The following is a 20,020-nucleotide window of genomic DNA, read 5'->3' as shown; positions in this document are numbered from 1 at the left end:
AGGGAAACTTATATAGCAAAGGCATCCATGAATCCGTAGTTCCATGTGGGAAAGAAAGGCCATTCCTGATAACCACAAAAAATTAATCCCACCAGTGTAAGTTCCAGGTGGCAAGGACAAATGCAAAGTTGGGAAGATCTGGAAAATTTATCCAATTGATGTTCATACTTCATTTCACAGCTGGGAATTTGGGGAGCAGTACGCAGATCCCTGGGAGGAAGGGCTGGCAAAAGGGAGTGTGTTCTGGGAACACACTGAGATTTGAAGGAGAGACCTCTGCAGCATAGATAGATACTATGCAAAGTTACCAAGGGAACAAAACAAAACTGCAGTTTGAGGCAAAAGCCCAGACTTAGGCTGGGCCAATTTGGAGAGAGTGAGAAAATTCTTTGGCTCCCAACCATTGGGGCTGTCCCTGATTCTTCCCTGTTAGATCTGATAGTATCTCTCCTACATCTTTTGGCAGTGTAATTCGAAACCTGATCACCTGGCATTATTGAGCTTCCTAGGATGCCTGGCTAGGTGACTGGAGTAAATGTAGACTTATATGTGGATAATCAACTCCAGTTGGAAGAGTAAAGGAAGAGAATGCCAAGGGCTGACACAATAACTGAGCCTTGGAAACTTTCTCTGTATTGATTTTAGCCATATTTGTCGTAATAGTGTTAGGACTGGCAGAATCTAAGGGTACAAAGTCACTGTCAGCCAGACTTCCATATGCAAAAGGCAAGGCTTGTGTTAAGGCTGGCACTCTTCAATGACTGTGATGAGGAGTAAAATATAGGAGGGATCAGTTTCCCATTGGCGATTGTTCCTAGGTTATAGCTCTAACTGCCCAATTTTTTTTTTTTTAACTATTAGGACAGGGTGGTAGACTATGAGGGAATTCTCCTTTCACTCATAGAAAACTTGGCACATTGGGTAGGGGATCAGTGGATTGAGACAATTGCTGCAGTTTCTTTGATTAAGTTGAAATTAACACATTCATATTGGGATGGCTAGAAGAGAAGGAGAAAGATACCTGGGGGAAAAAAGACACAGTGAGGAAGAGAATTTGATGCAGAACTTCCACCTCAGCTTCCTTTCCCTTCCTCTCAACCCCCCTGGCAGAAAATAAAAATAAACTACAATTTAAAAAAGGAAAAAAGGACCACTGCTTGCAACATTTCATGTCTCATAAGCAGGATTGCTAATACCTTTCCAGGGACCATTCCAGCACACTGCTGCATTCCATTAATTGCTTAGCAGATGTTCAGCAGCCTTCTTTTAAAAATATTTGAGCCAGAGTATGTTGCTGGTGGGAGAGGCAATGCATAATTTGGTTCATCTCCAAGGAAAAAGAACTGTCTCCTTTCAGGAATTTACTAGCCTTCTTTTGTTTTTCAAACTCAGTTCCCTGTTTGCTTTTATGGGAACACAAGGTAAGCATTTCCAGGTACCTGGATGGCATTAGAGACTGGATTTCATTTGTTTCCCCCACATGTTCTATTAGGGAATTCATTAACTTGGTGCCTAAGTGGAGCTAAACATTGAACGCAGTCCTTGTTTTGTTTTTAGCTATTCCTTTGCTTCTCAGTTTCTGTGCAATTCGTCTTGAGGGCCTAATCACTCCTGACAGCTAGGTTTCTAAAACTCTCTTGTAGAAAGGAAAGATTTCAGACTGTATGGGAATAAGGAGAGGACGAAGAGCTGTTATCAAGAAATTTGAGGGAGGGCCATACCCTGAGTGGCTCTCTTTGGCTTTTAGGACCTCGTGGCAGCTGGCGCTATGTTGAGCAGACAAAGGGAGAAGCGCTCAATCAAGCTGGGGGCTGGACTGGAAATGCTGGTGTTTTGACTGAAGTGTACCTTTGCTCGTGGTATTCCCAATTGGAATATTTCTCCCCCCTTCTCTACTTTTCTCCATCTCTTGTGTCTCTGTATTTAAGGCTCAGCTCAGTGCCAACATTTACATATAGCATCTTTCTGGAGATCTTTACCTGGATACCATCTATCCCTTGTCAGAACTCACGTGGACTTTTTTAAGCTGTATCTGTCTGATCATCATCATCACCTCTCCTATTTAATTTCCCGAGGATACAGTTCACCATATCTTTATAGCGTCTCCGTCATTGTACCTAGAAGAGAACTTGCCCATAGCATGTGCTCAATAAATACTGCTTTCATAAATAATTAGATATATAATTAATTTATAACCTGTAGAGATGCATTAAAAATTCCATCCCCCACCCCCCCGCCGGTTAACCTTTGGAGTCAGTGTGTTCAACTGTGAACCTGTCTCCATGTCATGTTACTTCTTACCATGAGTGAGTGGAGCCTTGCACTCATTTATCCAGTAAGCATACAAGGAAAACCCATCTCTGTGCTTTCTTTATGTCAGGTATCCTCTTAAGATGTAGGATAGTCGTTGATATACACATTGTGGGAAATGGGTGGGTGGAAGGAAAATTAGAACTCTGTGTCCCAGAACGAGAGGTCCTAAGGACAATGGGAGACGGACTGGCAAGAGGAATGTTCCTGAAAGAGAGGGAAGCAAGTTTAACTTATTGGCCCTTATTTCACTTCTCTGATCTCTGATACCGTTTCCAGAGCAGCCTCACTTCATGACAGAGCTCAGGGTCTCACGCCTTAGATTACACTATGCTTTCCCTGATCAAACAAACCAGACCTTCTTCACATCATTTGTAACGTCTCCCTTCAGTTCTGTCTTATGCATGCTTTTACCCTGGCCTGGCTTTATTTATTTATTTATTTTCTCCTGTATTTTAAGAGCTGTGATATAGGGATGGCTTAGGGAGAGTTTTTCCTGCAAGGCTCACAGGAAGGTTCAGAATCTGTTTGCAGAGCATTTGATCTCTGTAGGTACTTACAGCAGAACAAACCTGAGCCCTTAAGAAAATATCCCTAAAATGCCACTAGTTTTCTCATTGCCCCGGTAACTTGGAATTTACTCAAGGGCACAGTCCATTTCAGATGTATCATCTTACTTCTCACGTGACTCTGTGCCTCATTTTGCAGTGATTCCTTTAAAGCTATGGTTTGTCCAGGGATATGAAATGAACTAGGACCCTCATTCAGTGCACACTGGCTAGACCTGAGGCCCAAATACTAGTGGCCCCAATTCTAAATGAAGAGGATGAAAAACATTCCATGCAGAAAGTTCAATAAATGAACTATTCATATTGAATAGGAATTCACCCAAATGAGAGGAAATAAGGCTGCCAGGTTGAGGGGCGGTGCTGAGCAGAAGCACAGCAAAGTGACATCGTATGGTTTATACTTGGTTTGGGCATCTAGACACATACCCTCAAATATTCCTAATTGGTATATTGACTGAAAGTAAAATTATGAGCAGAGGAAAGAGAGAAGGATAAAATTCAGGGAAATCAAATATGCCATTACTTGATATGTCATTTATATCACGCACTTTGTTCCTCATCCATGCACGATGTGAGAAAACTCTCATTAATGCATGTTTAATATTGCAAAGTAGGATACACATGGAAAAGGAAAGAAGGGGCAGATGAAAGGATTTTCAAAGACAATAGGTTTGGACAACAGTCAGTAATCCTTTCTCTTTTCACAAAGTATTTACTCATTTTATAAGAATTTTTCAACCCAGGTAACAAGAGATGGTAATTTATTTGATAGAGTTGGAATCCCAGGAGGTGGAATCTCTTTTTTAGTTGCCAAAGAAGCTAAGTTTCATGGCCATGTCGGGTTGGGTGCCGTAAAAGATAAAGTGAAAAACTGGGAATAGGGGATTGACACTCAGGTGAGGAGACCAGGACGCCAGACTGCTTTAAACTGCGAGCTTTTTTTTATCATCTTTTAGTAGATTGCCAGGTGAAGGGAATCTGCTGACAGGTAATAAATTAAAGACCTAATTGCTGAAACAAGTCTTTCAAGCTACATCAAACTCTATATCTTTGTTCCTATGAGCACGCATGATCAGGAGTAAATTCAGTGATTATACTTTGGAGTGGGGGTGTGGGGACAGGGGGAAGGGGGCTGGGGAGGAAGCAGCTTAAAAAATGTGTTGATTCAGGCTTCCCTGGTGGCGCAGTGGTTGCAGGTCCGCCTGCCGATGCAGGGGACACGGGTTCGTTCCCCGGTCCGGGAAGATCCCAGATGCCGCGGAGCGGCCGGGCCCGTGAGCCATGGCCGCTGAGCCTGCGCGTACAGAGCCTGTGCTCCGCAGTGGGAGCGGCCACAACAGTGAGAGGCCCGCGTACCACACACACACACACAAAAATGTGTTGAGTCTTCTTTGGTAGAATAGATGATGGCAATAAGAATAGAAATTAAAGACTGAGCAAGCAAGGGACAACACTACATCTTATTTGAGGACACAGACCCTAACTAGATGGATTCCTACTAAATGACAAACAACAGCACTTAGAGATTTTCTGCATTTCTCAGGGGTTATTTATTGGGTAAATCAACCAAAACTTGGCTGCTGAGACTTCTACATAGAGACGGGAACAGCTGGTGCTGACTGGTTCCCTCAAAATATTTGGGATAAATGTCAGCCTGTTCTGTGGTTGGAAAATCTCTTTATAACCCAGGGTAGGCAATCCCTGCTATAAAGCAGTTGTTCTTAAATTTGACTGTACGTCAAATTACCGAGGAAACTTCATAAAAGTAGAGATTCTTCAGGCCTCACTGCACATCCCTGGAATCAGAATCCCAGGGAGAGATATCCACGAATCTGAGTTTGTAACAAGTTCCCCAAGGGATGCTTATGCAGCCAGGCCTTTCACCAGTCTCAACCACTGCTCTTAAAGAGCATTCCACAGACAGAAACCATCTGCATAACAAGGAAAGGTGCTGAGCTATCTCCAGCAATAAATCTGATTTACAACTCAGGGCATCCACTAAAACAGAGACATGCACTAAAAGGGAAGAACCCTTGATACTTAGTGTAGGAGGAAATTAGTAATAAACATTAAAATCTAATTCCTCCGATATTTGGAGCTTACTTAATTGGCAGAATGGGTAGATGACAGTGGGAGTAGGGAAAAAATGAAGCCTGTCTCTGAATGTGGGATATACTGTATCCATAATCGAGATGAATGGCAAAGGCCAGCCAAGAGCTGTGGCCATGAAGCAGTTGAAAAATGATTAAAGTGTGAACCAGAATGTTAGTGGCAGATGTAATTGAATAGCCATGAGTTCTATGGAAGTTAAACAAATGATATTATCTCGATGTTATTAATGTGCTACAGTGAGCAGAAAATGATACATCCGCATCTCACTGTTATTTCTGCACATATTAGAGAATCGGGGTGTTCTTCTACTCTTAGCTTTCCAGTGGGGTCACTGCTCTTCTGGAGTTTTGGATACTGATGATAAAAAATTTGAAAGGTTAATACTTCTCAAAGGAAGAGCCTCAAATCTCAGGTTGAATTTAAAAATTTTTTAACACCCGGTAACTGCTCTCAACCCCTCGTGTGTGTCTAGCAGTTGCCTTGTTTAAGCTATTATGTTTAGGAAAACTGCCCTTTGTCAAGGGTATGTGTGGGTTTTTAATAAAACCGTTATCTTGTATTATCTTGGCCTCCGTGGTTGCTGCTGGCTGGTTCAATTTCTTTTTCAGGTGTAATAAAAAGATATTATCACAGACATATTAGAGAATTAATATTTCCCAGCTTCAGTTGCTGCCTCTGGATGTGTTATGAGTCAACGTGAGAGGGGATAAGGTTCTCAGAATTTCAGTCTAGGTCAAGATATGTCATGAATTCTGCCCGACAGTTTATATTGAGAAACCCCTTCCACTTGAAGGCAGAATTAGCACGAGTCCAGAAGCTTTAGAAAATTCACTATAATCTAAGCCACGTCGTTAGAGATGCAGATGCCAAATCGTAGAGTTGTGGAGCTCGGAACTGTAAAGTAAAATAAATTGTTGCAATAACATTTGCCATTTAGGGATGAAATTAGTACTAGTGGAATTCTTCCACAGCCAAATACATTTTTCTGTCTCTTTAGTCTCTGGTTGCCTTATTACCTACACAGTTATCACTTACAAGTCTTTTGCGAGTAAAGTCATGCTAGTAATATTTTTCCTTCCTTTTGTGTTTCCCCCCAAATCATTTTTTTCCTCTACAAATAATTAAGCTGTTTCACAGACACGTGTACCCAGTGGTTTTTAACAGTTATTAAGCTTTTATGGTATTATGATAAATAATAACAGGTGCTGAGATGTTAAACATGACATCCAATGTGACTAAACAAATGTGATACTTTCATAAATATACCAGCAATGAAGTTGCTCTTTAGATTCTAAAGATTCTTTCTTCACCATTTTTTTCTAAGATTTCCTGGGCCCATAAAAAGGCATGAAATGACTATAGGGTAATTGGCCTGAAGATGCACCTAGAATCTCTTGGGCAGAGAATGGTCAGGAAAGAGTGATCAGATGAACAGTTCAGAAACGGGGTACAAGCTTGCATCAAATTGGAACGAAGCAGTAGTTAGGATGCAGGAGGTACCGTTCCCCATGGGAAAGGCAAGGCAGATAGTCCAGAGAAATTGGCAGGAGAAAATGAAGGCAGGAGAACACATACATAATACAGAGAAGATACCAGAGTCTAGGACAAGCTACCTTTTAGACACCAAGTTTCTTATACCTACAGTGACCAAGACTGTCAGGCCATATCTGTTGTGTCTACATCAGTTTTCGTAGCATTTCCTTTCATTCTTAAAGTGTCCTGGTTTGGAAAAGAACATTTATGGTCATGTTACTTACGCCCTGGCACCCTGCCAGTGGGGACAGACGTCCATACCAAGAATTTGATAATATAGAGCCCAATAGTAAGAATTACTAATTGGATGTTTAATCAGTTGGAAGAGAAGAGTTTTGAAGAGAGAAGATGTTAATAAGCTCTTGCTATGTAACAAACCACCCCGAAATTCAGTGGCTTCACAGTAAGCATTTATTATTGTGTATGAGTCTGTGGATCAGCTCGGTGTTTCTTCTGGATTTATCTGTGCTCATTGTGTGTCTGCAGTCAGCCATGGATTCTTGGGTAGGGAGCTCTGCTGATCTCGACTGAGCTGTCCCCGTGTTGGGTGTCAGCTGGCTGTAGGCTGGCTCTAGAACAGCCTCCGCTGGGATAATTAAGCTCTGCTCCACATGGTCTCTCATCTCCTTCAGTGCTCTTCCCTGGGCTTGCTCACACGTGGCCATGATAGGATTCCAAGAGAGAGAGCAAAGGTGCACAAGGCCTTGAAGCTCACAACTGGAGCACCGTCGCTTGTGTTGCCATCGCCAAATCCAGTCGCAGTGCTAGCCCAGATTCAGGGGGGTGAGGAAACAGATTTCACCTCTTGGTAGGAGAAGCTTCAAATTCAAGGTGCTCGAGGCATGGGCACAGAAGGAAGTAGAGAATTGATCCAGTAACGCAATCTAGATGGGGCTGAGCAGTCTCTTAGGGGAGATTTGAGATGCCTTTTAGGTAGTTTAGAAAATTCTCCTGAAGTCGTAATGGGATTGAAGTACTTTTAGCAATCAAGGGGTGTGGTTTTTTGTTTTCTTTTGTTTTGTTTTGTTTTGTTTTAGTGACCCAGGGTGTATAAAGGTCAGGCACACTCTAAAGATAAGAACTGGGTGTTTTACGAGTGACAGTAGGAGGGGCTTACCACACAGTACTCTCAAGCTGGTATGCATAATAATGACCTGTGTAGCGTGTTCCACACGTAGATTTCTGGGACTCACTCTCAGAGACTGATATATATTTTCTCAAGTGAAGCATAGGAAACTGCATTTTCACAAGTTCTCCAGGTGATTCTGATTCACGTGGTCAGGAAACTATACTTTGAGAAACGCTTTACATGGTAAACAGGATACCTCACTGACTTGCCACCCTTGGAAACCAAAAGGCATCCTTCTCTTCCTGTCTGTCAATTACAGTGATAAGTTTGGTCTTTGAGGTATCCACAGTTGTCATTATTTGGCCAAGTGACCTCAACCTGAGGTGACTAGGTGTTCCTGAAGACTCATCTTCAGTTTAAAACTAGTAGCCATGCTTCACTAGTCATTAGAGGCTTCCCTGGGAATTCCCATCCAATCTGGCCTGCAAGATCATGGCTTTATGATCAAGAGGCTATAGCAATCCTTAAGACTGTTGTGATTGGGTTTGGACTTGAACTGGAAGGAAGGGCTATTAGACAAGTGAGGGCGCTCTGTCATAAAGGCCTGTCAACCCTTTCTATGATCTAGATAAACGTTCTCCGTGCCATTCCCATATAACCTTAATTTCTGAAAAAGAGATTTCAGCCACATGGATTTTATGATATTCAAGGCATGTAAGTAAAGGCTGGCTTGGGTCTGCTTTGGAGACAGGAGAGGAAAAATAAAAGCAAGTTATGACAAAGTTGAACTTGCTTTTGTAACTTCTTGACAGCACTAACTTCTGGGTTAGAAATGCAGTACGAGTTCAAAGTTCCAAGGTCATAGAGCAGGTAGAAGTCCTCCAAGAAAGTCCCTTTGATAGAATGAGAGTCAATACAGACAGCAGTAAGGGTATTTGTGGGGCTTCACCAGGTGATGCTCCCATATTGTTGACTTTAAAACTTAGAAATAACCCAAAGGGGCAAGGCTGCAGCAAAAGGGCTTAGTGATGCTCCAGGTGAGGCATTTCCTTAAGTGTGTTGTGTGGGACCTAAGTCTGTGAAGGGTCTGTACTCTAATGACTTTGTGAAACTCTATGGTGGAGTCTTACGAGTTTCTTTCCTGAAGGACTGCTATCAGCTTTCATATACTGAATCTTCAAGATGGGGAATGCCACATATACCATTTCCCAAAATTATCTGACCATGGACTCTAGTCATTTTTCAGGGCTTGTTCTCTATAGAATACACTTTCAGAAATATGATAGCAATGATACGACAGTTTTAAAACTATTGGGCGTGTGCCAGACACCCTGTCACTGCTTTATAAATTTCAGCTTATTTTATTCTCACAACTTGCTAAAACAGGCACTAGTTTTATCTCCATTCTGCAGACGAGAAAACTGAGGTTCAGTTTAAGTCATTTAGCTTGTCAGCAAGCGGCCAGGTAAGAATCTGATTTCAAAAAGGGACCGTATCAGTTACCTCACCCCAAACATGGCGTTTTAAGTTCACTCTTCTCTCATACACGTTAGCTGTGCCCTTGTATTTAGCACTCACTGTGTATCGATCACTTTTCACAAGAAGACTTGTTATTCCTGTAAGCAGCACTGTTATTATAATCAATCTGGGTCCTCTTGAATAGAATATAATAACGCAGTGCATTTCTGCAGGATTGTAGAAACGACGTGTGCCAGCCCCAGACTTAGAATCGTTAAGTCACGTGCTGTACCCCATGACCATGCTTTACTGTGTTTGTGAACAGTGGCAAATAAACCACTCAGCACTTGCCCCTTCTACCTTGTTTAGGCTGCAGTTGGAGAGGGATTAATTTATGCTTATTGCACACAGCAAGCTAAAACCCATTTATCACAAGTTTTCATTCCCCAGCAAAACACACGCAAACCTACCTACTAGTGCTGGGCAAATTAAGCCATGCATCTGAGGCTGTGTGGAGCAATGGCAGTCCGGTTTATACTCAGGCACAGATCAGCCAGTAGAAGCCACCCCCGGGACCCAGAGGCCAGTGGTACCCAACTTCTCACCACTGCTGCCTGCTTGCCTGCTTCTTGCCACTAAGCAGTGACTAAGTGATGCAGAGATAAGGGTGGGGCTGGGAGCGGAGAGCACACATGTTAGAACTCAGGATGCAGAAGCTCATTTTCCCAAAGTAATATGCTAATTATTTAACACTGTTAACGCCACCTGTTTATGAATGATGATTTGAGTGGGAGTGGTTTAGAATTGAAAGACCTCAGCTTGTGATGGGAAGAGACAGGAGGGGGAAGGGAAGAGAAGGGAAATAGTGTCCATTTGCGTGTTTGCTTTCTGTGTCACTGAGAGCCTGGCTAGAGCAATTTCCTCCCTTTAGTTTTCCGTTCATTTCAAATGCCAACCCTTTCAAGCAGCCTCGGTATTCTTCCTGGTCGCTCCATAACACTGATATTCTTCTGCGTCTTCTGCAAGAGTGTTTGGCTGGGAATCAGAAGCTCAGCTAATCAAGCTAACCTGCCTCTAACCATCCTTACAGTCTGGAGCTCCTCCCTGAGCCTCCCTTTGTTCCCTGTCACATTAGGGGTTTGCATTAGAAGATTACCTTTAAAATAGCTTTCCAGTATTATTTCCATAAGTATGATGACGGTATTGTGATAATGTCCAGAGAAAGAGAGTGAGAGAGACCTTATCTTTTAGACTTACAGGTGAAATTGTACGATCACTGAGATTTGCTTCAACATAATCCAGTGTTGGGGTTTGTGGGCACTGGACGCGGGTAGAAATAACATTATCTGTGGATTGATGGTTGTTGAAGGGTGGTGGGTGCATGAGGCTCCATTTCTCTATGCACAACTACCACCCATAAATACACACATATGCATATATATGTGTGTATTCATGTCATCCATGTTGAAAAGTGAATGACCTAGGATTCTAATTGGTCCTTTGAAAACTTAATAATATTTTGACTTTGTCACTTGTTAAGTTGCTTCTTGTGCTCTACTTTTGCCCTTCATCCCCACTCTCAGAAATATCTTTTTAAATTTCAGATATCTCCTGCTGAAATGAGCCCAGGATTGAAGTATATAGAAAATTGTGTGTGTGTGTGTGTGTGTGTGTGTGTGTATGTGTGTGTGTGAGAGAGAGAGAGAGAGAAAGAGAGACTTGGTTTAAGTCATAGTTCTTCCATTCACTATTTCTGAGTCCTTTGGAATGACACTAACCAGTGAGGCCCTCACTGTTCGTGTCTGCTCAGTGACGATCACCGCCCCACCTTCCATTGGTGAAAGTCAGTTGCAATAATGTCTATGATAAATGGAAGGTGTTCTTTCCCTCCTGACTTCCTGCCAATAGTGGTATGAGTTCTGAAGCATTTCTGGACTCCTTTGCACTGTGTTTGCCTAAGTAAATGAAAGAGACCTTAATTTTTCGATTTCGAGCTGGAAGCACATTTGCCTTGGGTGTTCCATTCAGTGAACCACTCCTGTCTTGTCACACACTCATACCTCACAGCTTAAGCTCTGCTTGACTCACAGAGGAGAGAGAATCACAGAGGTTGCTGCATTTTAGTGCTTCCTAAAAGCTGATTCTACTATAATAACTAAGCCTGTGTTCTGAGAAAAAGGGCTTAACTTGTGTTTTTCACCCAAACTGGTACATGGGATAGGCTTCCCAGTAGTGGTTACTGCATGGCTAGGAAGTAATTCTTCAACAACCAGACAGAGCAGAAGCAGTCTCGGGTCTTGTCTGAAATCATCAACATTACAGTCACCTATTCTTGAATTTTTTACCTGGGTGACCAGAATGTTGCGCTCTTGGCTTTCAACAGAGAAAAGCCACGGAAAATGGTGCTTAAAGGTCACCTGAATTTCTGGGTATCAGGCTTTGCTTAGATTGATGGAAGGTAAAGGTCCGCATCCAGGCTTCTAAGGGGTACGTGTGGCTTTGCCTTTTATGCTGGAGCTATGCTATGTTCGCAAAATATCACTTTTCTAGAGGGTAAAAATTAATTGCAAACAAAGTCATTAAAGTAGAGCAGCCTTGACCCTGCGATAGAGGAGCAGGGTTTGGAGGCAGAGAGACGTGTTCCCCAGAGGTGCACGCTACAAGCAGAGTTAAGGAGGGAGAATCTTTTATGGCTGCCAAGGCATCTGTTTGGCCCAAGTGGAGAACTCACTGCCTCTGAGAGGCTGCCACCTCCTGGCGCGAGCTGTCAGGACTTGGGCAAGTTATGGAGACGACCCTGGACTGCACATTCCTCCTCCAGCATCAGAGCAGCTGCCCTTGTAAAATGTTCACTTAGCCGTCAGTTTCTAAGTGCAAGAAACGTAAGCAACCAGTCCTTTCTCTCATATGGCAGTTGCCGGGATAGGCGTTAGAGGGGTTGGATAATTCATAAAAATATTCCTGTTGATGTTTTTTTCTGGTTTTCTGCATTGCTTAGTGGGAAAAGCTTTCATTCAGAGTATAGGAAAATTTAATACTTATATTATTATAAATATTGATTTAAAGTAATAATAGCAGTAGCAATAAAAGCTAAGATTTATATAAAGGTCTTACTATGTGCCTAGCACTGTTGCCAGTGCTTTACATACATCAGTTCATTTGATCCTCACAAACACCTAATGAGATATGCACTTTTATTCTCATGTCACCCTATCAGCCACATGAAGGTGAAGTAATTTGCCCAGGAGCTCACAGCCAGCACATGATAGAGCAGGCCTTGAATCCAAGCAGTCTGGCTCCAGAGTCTGTGCTTTAAATTTTCCACTGCGCTTCTTGAACAGGCCTGCTGGAGCCTTCTGGGGGCGGGGACAGGCTCAGATGCATCTGCATGTCAAGCCGTGTGACATGCGTCTTGTGTGTACGTCCCACGTGGTTTTCCGGGACTCACCGTACCTCTGTGTGAACAGTGCAAGCCTGTCGCAGAGTCACGCCCACCCACCTGCCTGCTCGTGACCATGACCATGCCTTGCTTTCTCCCCTAGCCCCGCTGGTGGACCTCACTCCAACCCATAGTGGCTCCGCCATGCTGATGCTGCTGTCCGTGGTGTTTGTGGGGCTGGCGGTGTTCGTCATCTACAAGTTCAAAAGGTGCGTGTCCCTCCGTCCGTGTCTCCCCCCTTCCCCCTTCTCCCATGACAGGTTCAGAAGCATTTGTCGCAGCGATGTCCGTGTCCCGTGCACAGCAGTGATGGTTTCTGTTAATGTTTTAGGAAGATCCCGGGGATTAATGTTTATGCCCAGATGCAGAATGAGAAAGAACAAGAGATGGTCAGTCAAGTCAGTCACCCTGAAAGCAGGCCCTGTATCCCTCAGACTGAGCTCAGGCGGCCTGGCCAGCTGATAGATGAGAAGGTGGAGTCCCAGCTCATAGGTAAATGATTCCTGGCAGCCCTCAGCTGTTCGGCCTGAGTAGTCAATGGCTGGCTCTCTCTCTAACCCCTTCCTGGCTTGACGTAACCACTTTTTCTGCTCTAACATCCCTGAGAGAAACAGCTAAGATGCCTCTTTCCCTGCTTCTTTCCATTAGAGAGAGAAAAAAAAAAAACCCTTTCTTGCTCCTATTGTTTTTTTTTTTCTCTTATGAGTTTATTCCTCTTTTTTTCAAAAACCCTTGCTGAAACATTGGGCTTCAAGTGTTCATGGTCAAAGAGCAAAGTGTTCGTTCTAACAATATACAAGAAGGGCAGGCCTCAGAGGCTGGATCTGCTGGTCTGGAGGGCTGGGCACGGTCTGAGGGTGTATAACGACCAGAGCGAGCTGTGGCAGCCTCACCTGGAGACAGCTCTAAGGAGGGCACACGGCTCCAGAACCTGCATGGAAGAAAGACAGACTGACCACCCTGGGATTGTTTTAAATCTAGCAGTAATCAAAAACTGCCCCCCGGGAAACACGGAACCTGAGAATTCAAGAGCCATGAAGTTGGCAGAACTTATCTCAGGAGTGGGGTTTCCTGAGAGAGAGTGCTGGAGGGTTAGACTGGCACAGAGCAGATGGGCAGATGTCTTCCTCCTTTTCACCCGTGCCCTACCAGGAGTCTTAAAACTGGATTTCAGCGTAATTCAGTAGGGCTCACTCTCTGTCTGGGGAGGAAGCAGGGGAAGCCAACAGCCAGGTATAGAGAGTCTCAGGGTCATTGCTAAGTTCTACTGTTTATTGTGGAGGGACTTTCCCAGGAACTTAGATAAACCCATGGGACCACCATTGTGATCCATTTCTCTCCTTGTCTCCTCCTGTCTGATGACCCTAGGACTTGAACCTGTAAATGTTCCCATCTAGACCCTGCATTGCTGACTCTGATGGATAAATTATTATATAACATTCATGCTTCACTCTGATGTGATAATGCCAAGTCACCTAGAACGTCCTATGACTGTTAATCTGGTACCTGGGGGAAAAAATGAGTTCTTAAGGGGAGACAGAGCCCTCTCTTTAAATGAACATGGGAATGTTCTGTGGCTGTATTAAGGCGAAATTTAAATGTGCTGCCAGGCTCATATCAGAGGCAATAATAACAATAGCCCCGCATCTGGTGTCCAGTTTTCACAGTGTGCTTCCTCTTATTTGGGGAAACGGTGAGAAATGCGTAATTGCTTTGGGTTAAAAAGAAAAAGACTTTTCCGTCTTCAAGTCCAGAGAAGCGTTTACCCTATTTACTTCTAAAGCTTCTAAGGGCATTTTTGTGGGTCATTTGGTTTTCAGTCCCATTTCCATGGGGTATGAAGTGCAGCTGCTGTTTGCTTTATTAAAGTAGCAATCCCTCCTTCGCCAGGAAGAGCTCCCAGCACGTTACACCGTCTCTGACACCTTTCCATTGCCAGTGTCATTAAATGAGTAAGTGTTACACGTTTTCTCTTAGGAGAGTAGCTTTACCCTCCCCTTCCTCCCCTTCTACTCAACCTGGTGACTCATCTCTCCGATTGCAAAGAGCAAGACACGCCACTCCACCTTCAACGCCAAAGCGGGGATCTGCTGGGGCTCAATTTGCCATTTAAGGAAAACCCCCAAAGGCTACAGGCGACCTGCTGATCAGGAAAGAATTTCGCTCTTGTCAAGTGCATCCTTCTCCATGACCACTAACTTTGTGTTTTTTTTCTTTGTTGTTCTGTTTCCTATTTTGCCAGGAAGTATTTCCATAGTTGCTGAGAATCAAAGCACAAAAGAAATCCCTACCTATGTAAATGTTTGACTGGAGGACGCCAGTAAAAACAAAAACAAACAAATAAAATAAAAACAATCAAAATCTAAACAAACAAACAAACAAACACTCACTGCATCGGGACTTTTTAATTCTTCAGACACAGACAACAAGGGTTTTTAGCTTTAAGCCTGTGCATGTGGACAGTACCTTGAGAACATGCTTGGAGGGGCAGTGTACAGGTGCTCTATTTTAATGGAAAAAACACTCCCCTCCCCCTTTCTTCTCTCTCTCCTTTTTCTGATTGGTTGTGTTTGTAGAAAATTCCTAACATATATAGGCCAAGGAAATCTGCATGTATTTTTGGAAATATTCTTGGCTCTAGACTTAACAGCTATTTTAGCTCTACAGGCTGATGGGTGGATTAGCTTCCCCAGCCCTTTTCACAAGACACAAAGACATGCACAGGAGTTTGAAACCCTGGGCTGTTTCTCTGTTCCACTTTACTTGTTGCCATTTTCCCCTTCTAAGTTATCTTCGGGAGCTCTGTTGGCCGGCAGGGGCCACAGGTTGCCTTCTCCATTCTGTACGGCCACAGGGACAAAGAAGCAAGTTCAAGTTCCATGGATGCAGGCAGAATAGGGAAAGAAGGAAGGCAGTCGGGCAGGAGTGTCAAAAGTGGACCTGTGTTTCCTGTTCCCCCCTTCCCATCACGACAGCTTCCCCTTGTAGCTTTTCCTACTCCTGCCCTGTGTAGAAAACAGAATCCCAGTTACCCGCATTCTTACCTTCCCATTTGTTTGCTCTCCACGTGTGGTCGTGATCTGTCAATGTCTTTGTGTCTCTTCCTTCCAGTCCCCAAGTTATCCTTCAACTGCTCCTGCCTTTTCTTCCCAAACATGTTGCTAGATTCTGGCCATTCATCCTGATGTTCTTTAAATACTAGCCTCGCCTCTGGCAACCCTGCCTCCACCACCCAAAGCTAATGATCTCTCTGTCAACTTTGCACACGCCCATGCATGCAGCCTACATACACACTGACCAAGCAGCATCCTGCCCTGCAGGGTTTAGCTTCATGTATTTTTTTTTTTTTTTTTGTATCCTCCTGTAGACCTGCCTCTTCCAAATATCCTTGCCTTTCCCCCCTGGAAACATATAATGTGTGTGAAAGAGTTGAGATATGCAAAGCAATTCAAACCTGGCCCATGTACCTTAGAAAAGAAAGCATACAGATGAATAGTGGTTTTGTCACACCTTAACAAAAATCTCCTGCAGTCAGATTCCAGAAGATTCTTGTGAGAAATGTTTTGAACGTGTTACTATGTGGCAGGGCAATTTCCTCCTGTGATGGTTGCTATTACCCAGTATTTCCCCTCTCACAGTAGAGTGAAAATATTTGTAAAATGAAACCAATGTTAAGCAGAAGAAGAAGCAGGTTAATGGATTTGATGTTTGAGTGTCAAAAAGTCTTGAGATTATACGGAGGTCTTGTCTTATATTAGGATGGGATTGTGATTATTGTAAGATGACCCTAGACTTCTTGCATGTGTGCTCTCTGATCTCTGAGCATAGTATCAGCAAAGGAAAATTTAATAAGCATAAAGGGGAGGAGTTATCAGACTCAAGCAGGTGGGCTCAAAGCATGAAGAAATCCCAGTTCTCCCAGGGCCATCATGAAAGAAGGTCCAGAGAAAGAGGGAAACAAAAGTATGTGAAGCAGGAGCCCTTGGAGTATTACGGATTGGATAAAGCCCTCTCTAAAATGTAGGAGAAAGTGGTTTCCAAAGACCTCAGAGTGTAGCCTCCTACTTGGCCATGTCCCCAGGCCAGCGTCAGGGTATCGCAGGGCCCTGGGGACAATGGGGGTGCCCTAAAGATCCTGACAACCACTGCCCTTGTGTAGCTCAAGTAGGGGAAGAGTGGCAACACTTCAGTCAGAAGTTAATCAAGCAGAAGATTTTATGGCTGGAGATGCTCGGTATGAATCTGGGAGACGGATTCTGCCTAAGGCAGCCGTCTATTTGTAGAACTCAAATGATCCTCAACCTGCCAGGCTTCCTATCCCATGGGAAACATCCTCATTGAATCTCTTCAGTTGGAGCCTCCCAAATTGTATCTGGAAAACAGAGTGTTTGGAAACCAAAAGAGGCTCATTCACGACAGTACAGGGAGTCCTCGGAGTTGCAGTTCAATAATTTTCATTGTTAAACTATGAAAAAGGGAATAACACTCAATCTAGCACAGTGCCTTGCCTAGAGTAGGTATTAAGAAAGTTACTTGTTGAAAGAAGAAATGAATGAATACATGAGAAGACATAGCGAAGAAGGGCTTCTAAGTCCTGACCTAAAATAGAGGTGGACATGAGATGCCTGGCGTTTTGGAAGGTGATCAGAGATGGCTGGTTCTAGATTCAGCATCTCCAGGGTCCTCATGTGCCTCTCCTCAGAGCTCCCTCCCACCTGTAGGAGACTAGTGAGGCCAAGTACTGCTCAGAGGGGACCTTATTATTCTTATGATCTAGCTCGTTTCTCAAAGCATGGTACCCAGACCAGCAGTATCAGCATCACCTCGGACTTGTTAGAAACTTGTTAGATTTTGGGTCCCACTGACCCCAGACCTACTGAATTAGAAACTCCAGGGTTGGGGCCCAGCAATCTGTTTTTACAAGCTCCTCGGGTGATTGTGAAATACACTACAGTTTGAGAACCACTGTACTAGGCCATGCCAGCTCAATCCCAAAGAGAAGGTAGTAATGAGGAGCTGCCAATGGGAGGGACCCAAGTGCCTACCTACTCAACAACAGCAGGTGCAGACACAATGAGGAGTTTGGTAGGCTTGAGGCCAGAGGAATGGGTGGGGAGGGATGGATGGGGAAGGTAAGATTCAGGGCAAGCTACAAATCTGCTATTGCAATGTTTTCCAAAATCCCAGAAGGCAAACCGCGTGCTCTACCCTGAACGACCCAACCAACGTTTTCTCCTTTGCCTTATTTTTGATTGGATTCACTGTCCAAAATGCAGAGGTTTGCTTTGCTTTTTTTCAGAAGTTCCAAACAGCAACTTTGAGAGGAATGGGGGTGCTTGGCAGCTGTGTTTTCCAGGATTCCAATTGAGCATTGAAATTCCCCCATTTGCCAACTTATTTTTATAGGAAGCCAATTTAAAAAAAAAAAAAAAAAAAAAGTTTTCTTATAGTATTGAACTACTTCTAATTTTAAAATGACTTTTTTGATGTATTTTTTGTTAAATACTATGTAGTGTAATGTATAATTGCTCTTGTTTATTGCTTTTACAGTCATATTTATTAAACAGATAATGTCTCTGAAGTCTATGCCTCAAGGTGTTTATTTTATTCCAAACTTCGGTGTTCAGTCCAGATATAGAAGCGATGCATCTATAGGGTTTCATAAAGACTAATTGCATGAGAATTTAGTAAACGCTACAGGTTTGAGGGGTTTGGTTTTTGGGGAGTTTTGGGTTTTTTGTTATCTACTACCTAAATTCTAACCTGCATTTCAGGTGACTGTACAATATCTGTTGCTTTACTGTTACTTTATTCTATAATATTTAAAAAAATCACTCCAAGCTGGTTACATTGGAATGAGTAACATTCTCACTATTGTTCATTCAAAATGAGAAATTATTGATATGGAACAAACGCATTCAAATTTGTTCAGAAACTTGTAGTTACTGAAGGACCAAACCTGCATGTAATGAACTGAAACTTGGGGAGTGGAAAGAGCTCAAATGCTAGAGTGATAATGGCTTTGATACTGGAATCAGGACAGTGGAGTTTTCCTTCCAGCTCTACCAGCTGTGTGACCTTGAGCAAAGCTTTAGTGCCCTCATGCATACAATTTGAAGGAAAAGGACACCTTCCAGCTCTGGTATTCTGAGTGGGTGAGTCATTCCCAAGAGTCCCAAATAGCTGATTTAAACTTGGTGGAAAATAAAGAGGTGGACTGGTTCCAAATCCTTTTGGCCTTGTGGTATCTTTTCTTGGTCAACATTTTGTCCTTGAATTTGGCTGAAACATTCGTGCAGGCACAAAACCCTCCTTAGCCTTTTCAAAGACCTGCCAGGCTTGGAATGGCATTGCCTCATTAGGACGGTCTCAGCACGCAATTGGAATTTCTGTTGTTTTTTAGGTGGCCTTTCACCTTTCCTTTCCCACAGACTAAGTCTTCCTTCCAACCCATCGTTATTTTCCAGGCCAGAGCCTATACTGCTTTTCTCCATCAAGAGCAGCTTATCTCCTGTGTCACTGACGGTACAGGCAGTCAAACAAAAGTCATTCCTAGGGATTTCAGACAGAGGGGATTTAATTCAGGCAATTTGTTGCTTGAGTAACTTTGTTGCTTGAAGAGCCAAGATGCCAAATAGGGGAAGGTGAAGTGACTCCAAGATGAGCAGCAAGAGGAAGGCTCTATCTTCCCTGGGCTGGAAGGACAAAGGGATCCCTAGAGCCCAGGACCCAGGACCACCAGATGGAAGCTGAAGTCAGGGAGGATGTTTCTGGCAGAAGCTGGAGCCACAGAGGAGACATGGCCATTGCCAGCAGTGCTGCCCAAGCAGAGAAGAGGGGGAAGGGAAACTTGCTCCAGGCCTCCCATCTCCAGCCAATGTTTCCCAGCCCAAGACAGTGGGCAGTGGAGCCTGGGAAATGTAGTTTTCTGAATTACTAAGTAGAACAAGGAGGAGGGGGAGAGGAGTGGGAAGTGGACTTGAGAACACAGACGGGTGACTGGCACAGCACCTCTCTCAAGTTCTGCCCACATCAAGCCCAACAAATCTCCTTCAACCCAAAGGCACTTATTAAATAGTCGGCGTTCCTTTCTTGGTGCCATTCTTTCACGTATCCCCCTTTAAACAACGCATATTTAAAATGGGGCATTAAATGTAAAATAGATAGCTAGTGGGAAGCAGCCGCATAGCACAGGGAGATCAGCTCGGTGCTTTGTGACTACCCAGAGGGGTGGGATAGGGAGGGTGGGAGGGAGGGAGACGCAAGAGGGAGGAGATATGGGGACATATGTATATGTATAGCTGATTCACTTTGTTATAAAGCAGAAACTAACACACCATTGTAAAGCAATTATACTCCAATAAAGATGTTAAAAAATAAATAAAATGTGGCATTATGTTTACGTATGTCCTTTTACACCTTTCTCACCAAATTCTATGCTCTTCTATTTTTCATTTCACTCCTTCAGCCTCCAGCTGACAGCACTGGACATCACCATTAGGAGGCACTAGATAAATGTTTGCTGAAACT

The 20,020-nt window shown here is 43.5% G+C and overlaps 1 protein-coding gene across 1 annotated transcript in view; it reads left to right on the top strand.

Annotated features, from left to right (window-relative positions):
- SORCS1 (sortilin related VPS10 domain containing receptor 1) overlaps nucleotides 1-18,071 on the top strand; it is a 576,135-nt gene extending 558,064 nt beyond the window's left edge. Inside the window, exons 26-28 of the mRNA XM_027113082.1 lie at nucleotides 12,594-12,699; nucleotides 12,822-12,982; nucleotides 14,733-18,071. Coding sequence (XP_026968883.1) covers nucleotides 12,594-12,699; nucleotides 12,822-12,982; nucleotides 14,733-14,797 — 332 coding nt within the window. The 3' untranslated portion in view covers nucleotides 14,798-18,071. The remainder of the gene's footprint in view (nucleotides 1-12,593; nucleotides 12,700-12,821; nucleotides 12,983-14,732) is intronic.
- The last annotated feature ends 1,949 nt before the right edge of the window (nucleotides 18,072-20,020 follow it).

The sequence above is a fragment of the Aethalodelphis obliquidens genome, unplaced genomic scaffold, assembly GCF_003676395.1.
Source record: "Aethalodelphis obliquidens isolate GAN/ISIS:26980383/991018 unplaced genomic scaffold, ASM367639v1 scaffold11, whole genome shotgun sequence".
Taxonomy (NCBI): Eukaryota; Metazoa; Chordata; class Mammalia; order Artiodactyla; family Delphinidae; genus Aethalodelphis; species Aethalodelphis obliquidens.
Note: the sequence above shows the minus strand (reverse complement) of the source record. Positions and strands in the feature narration are given on the sequence as shown.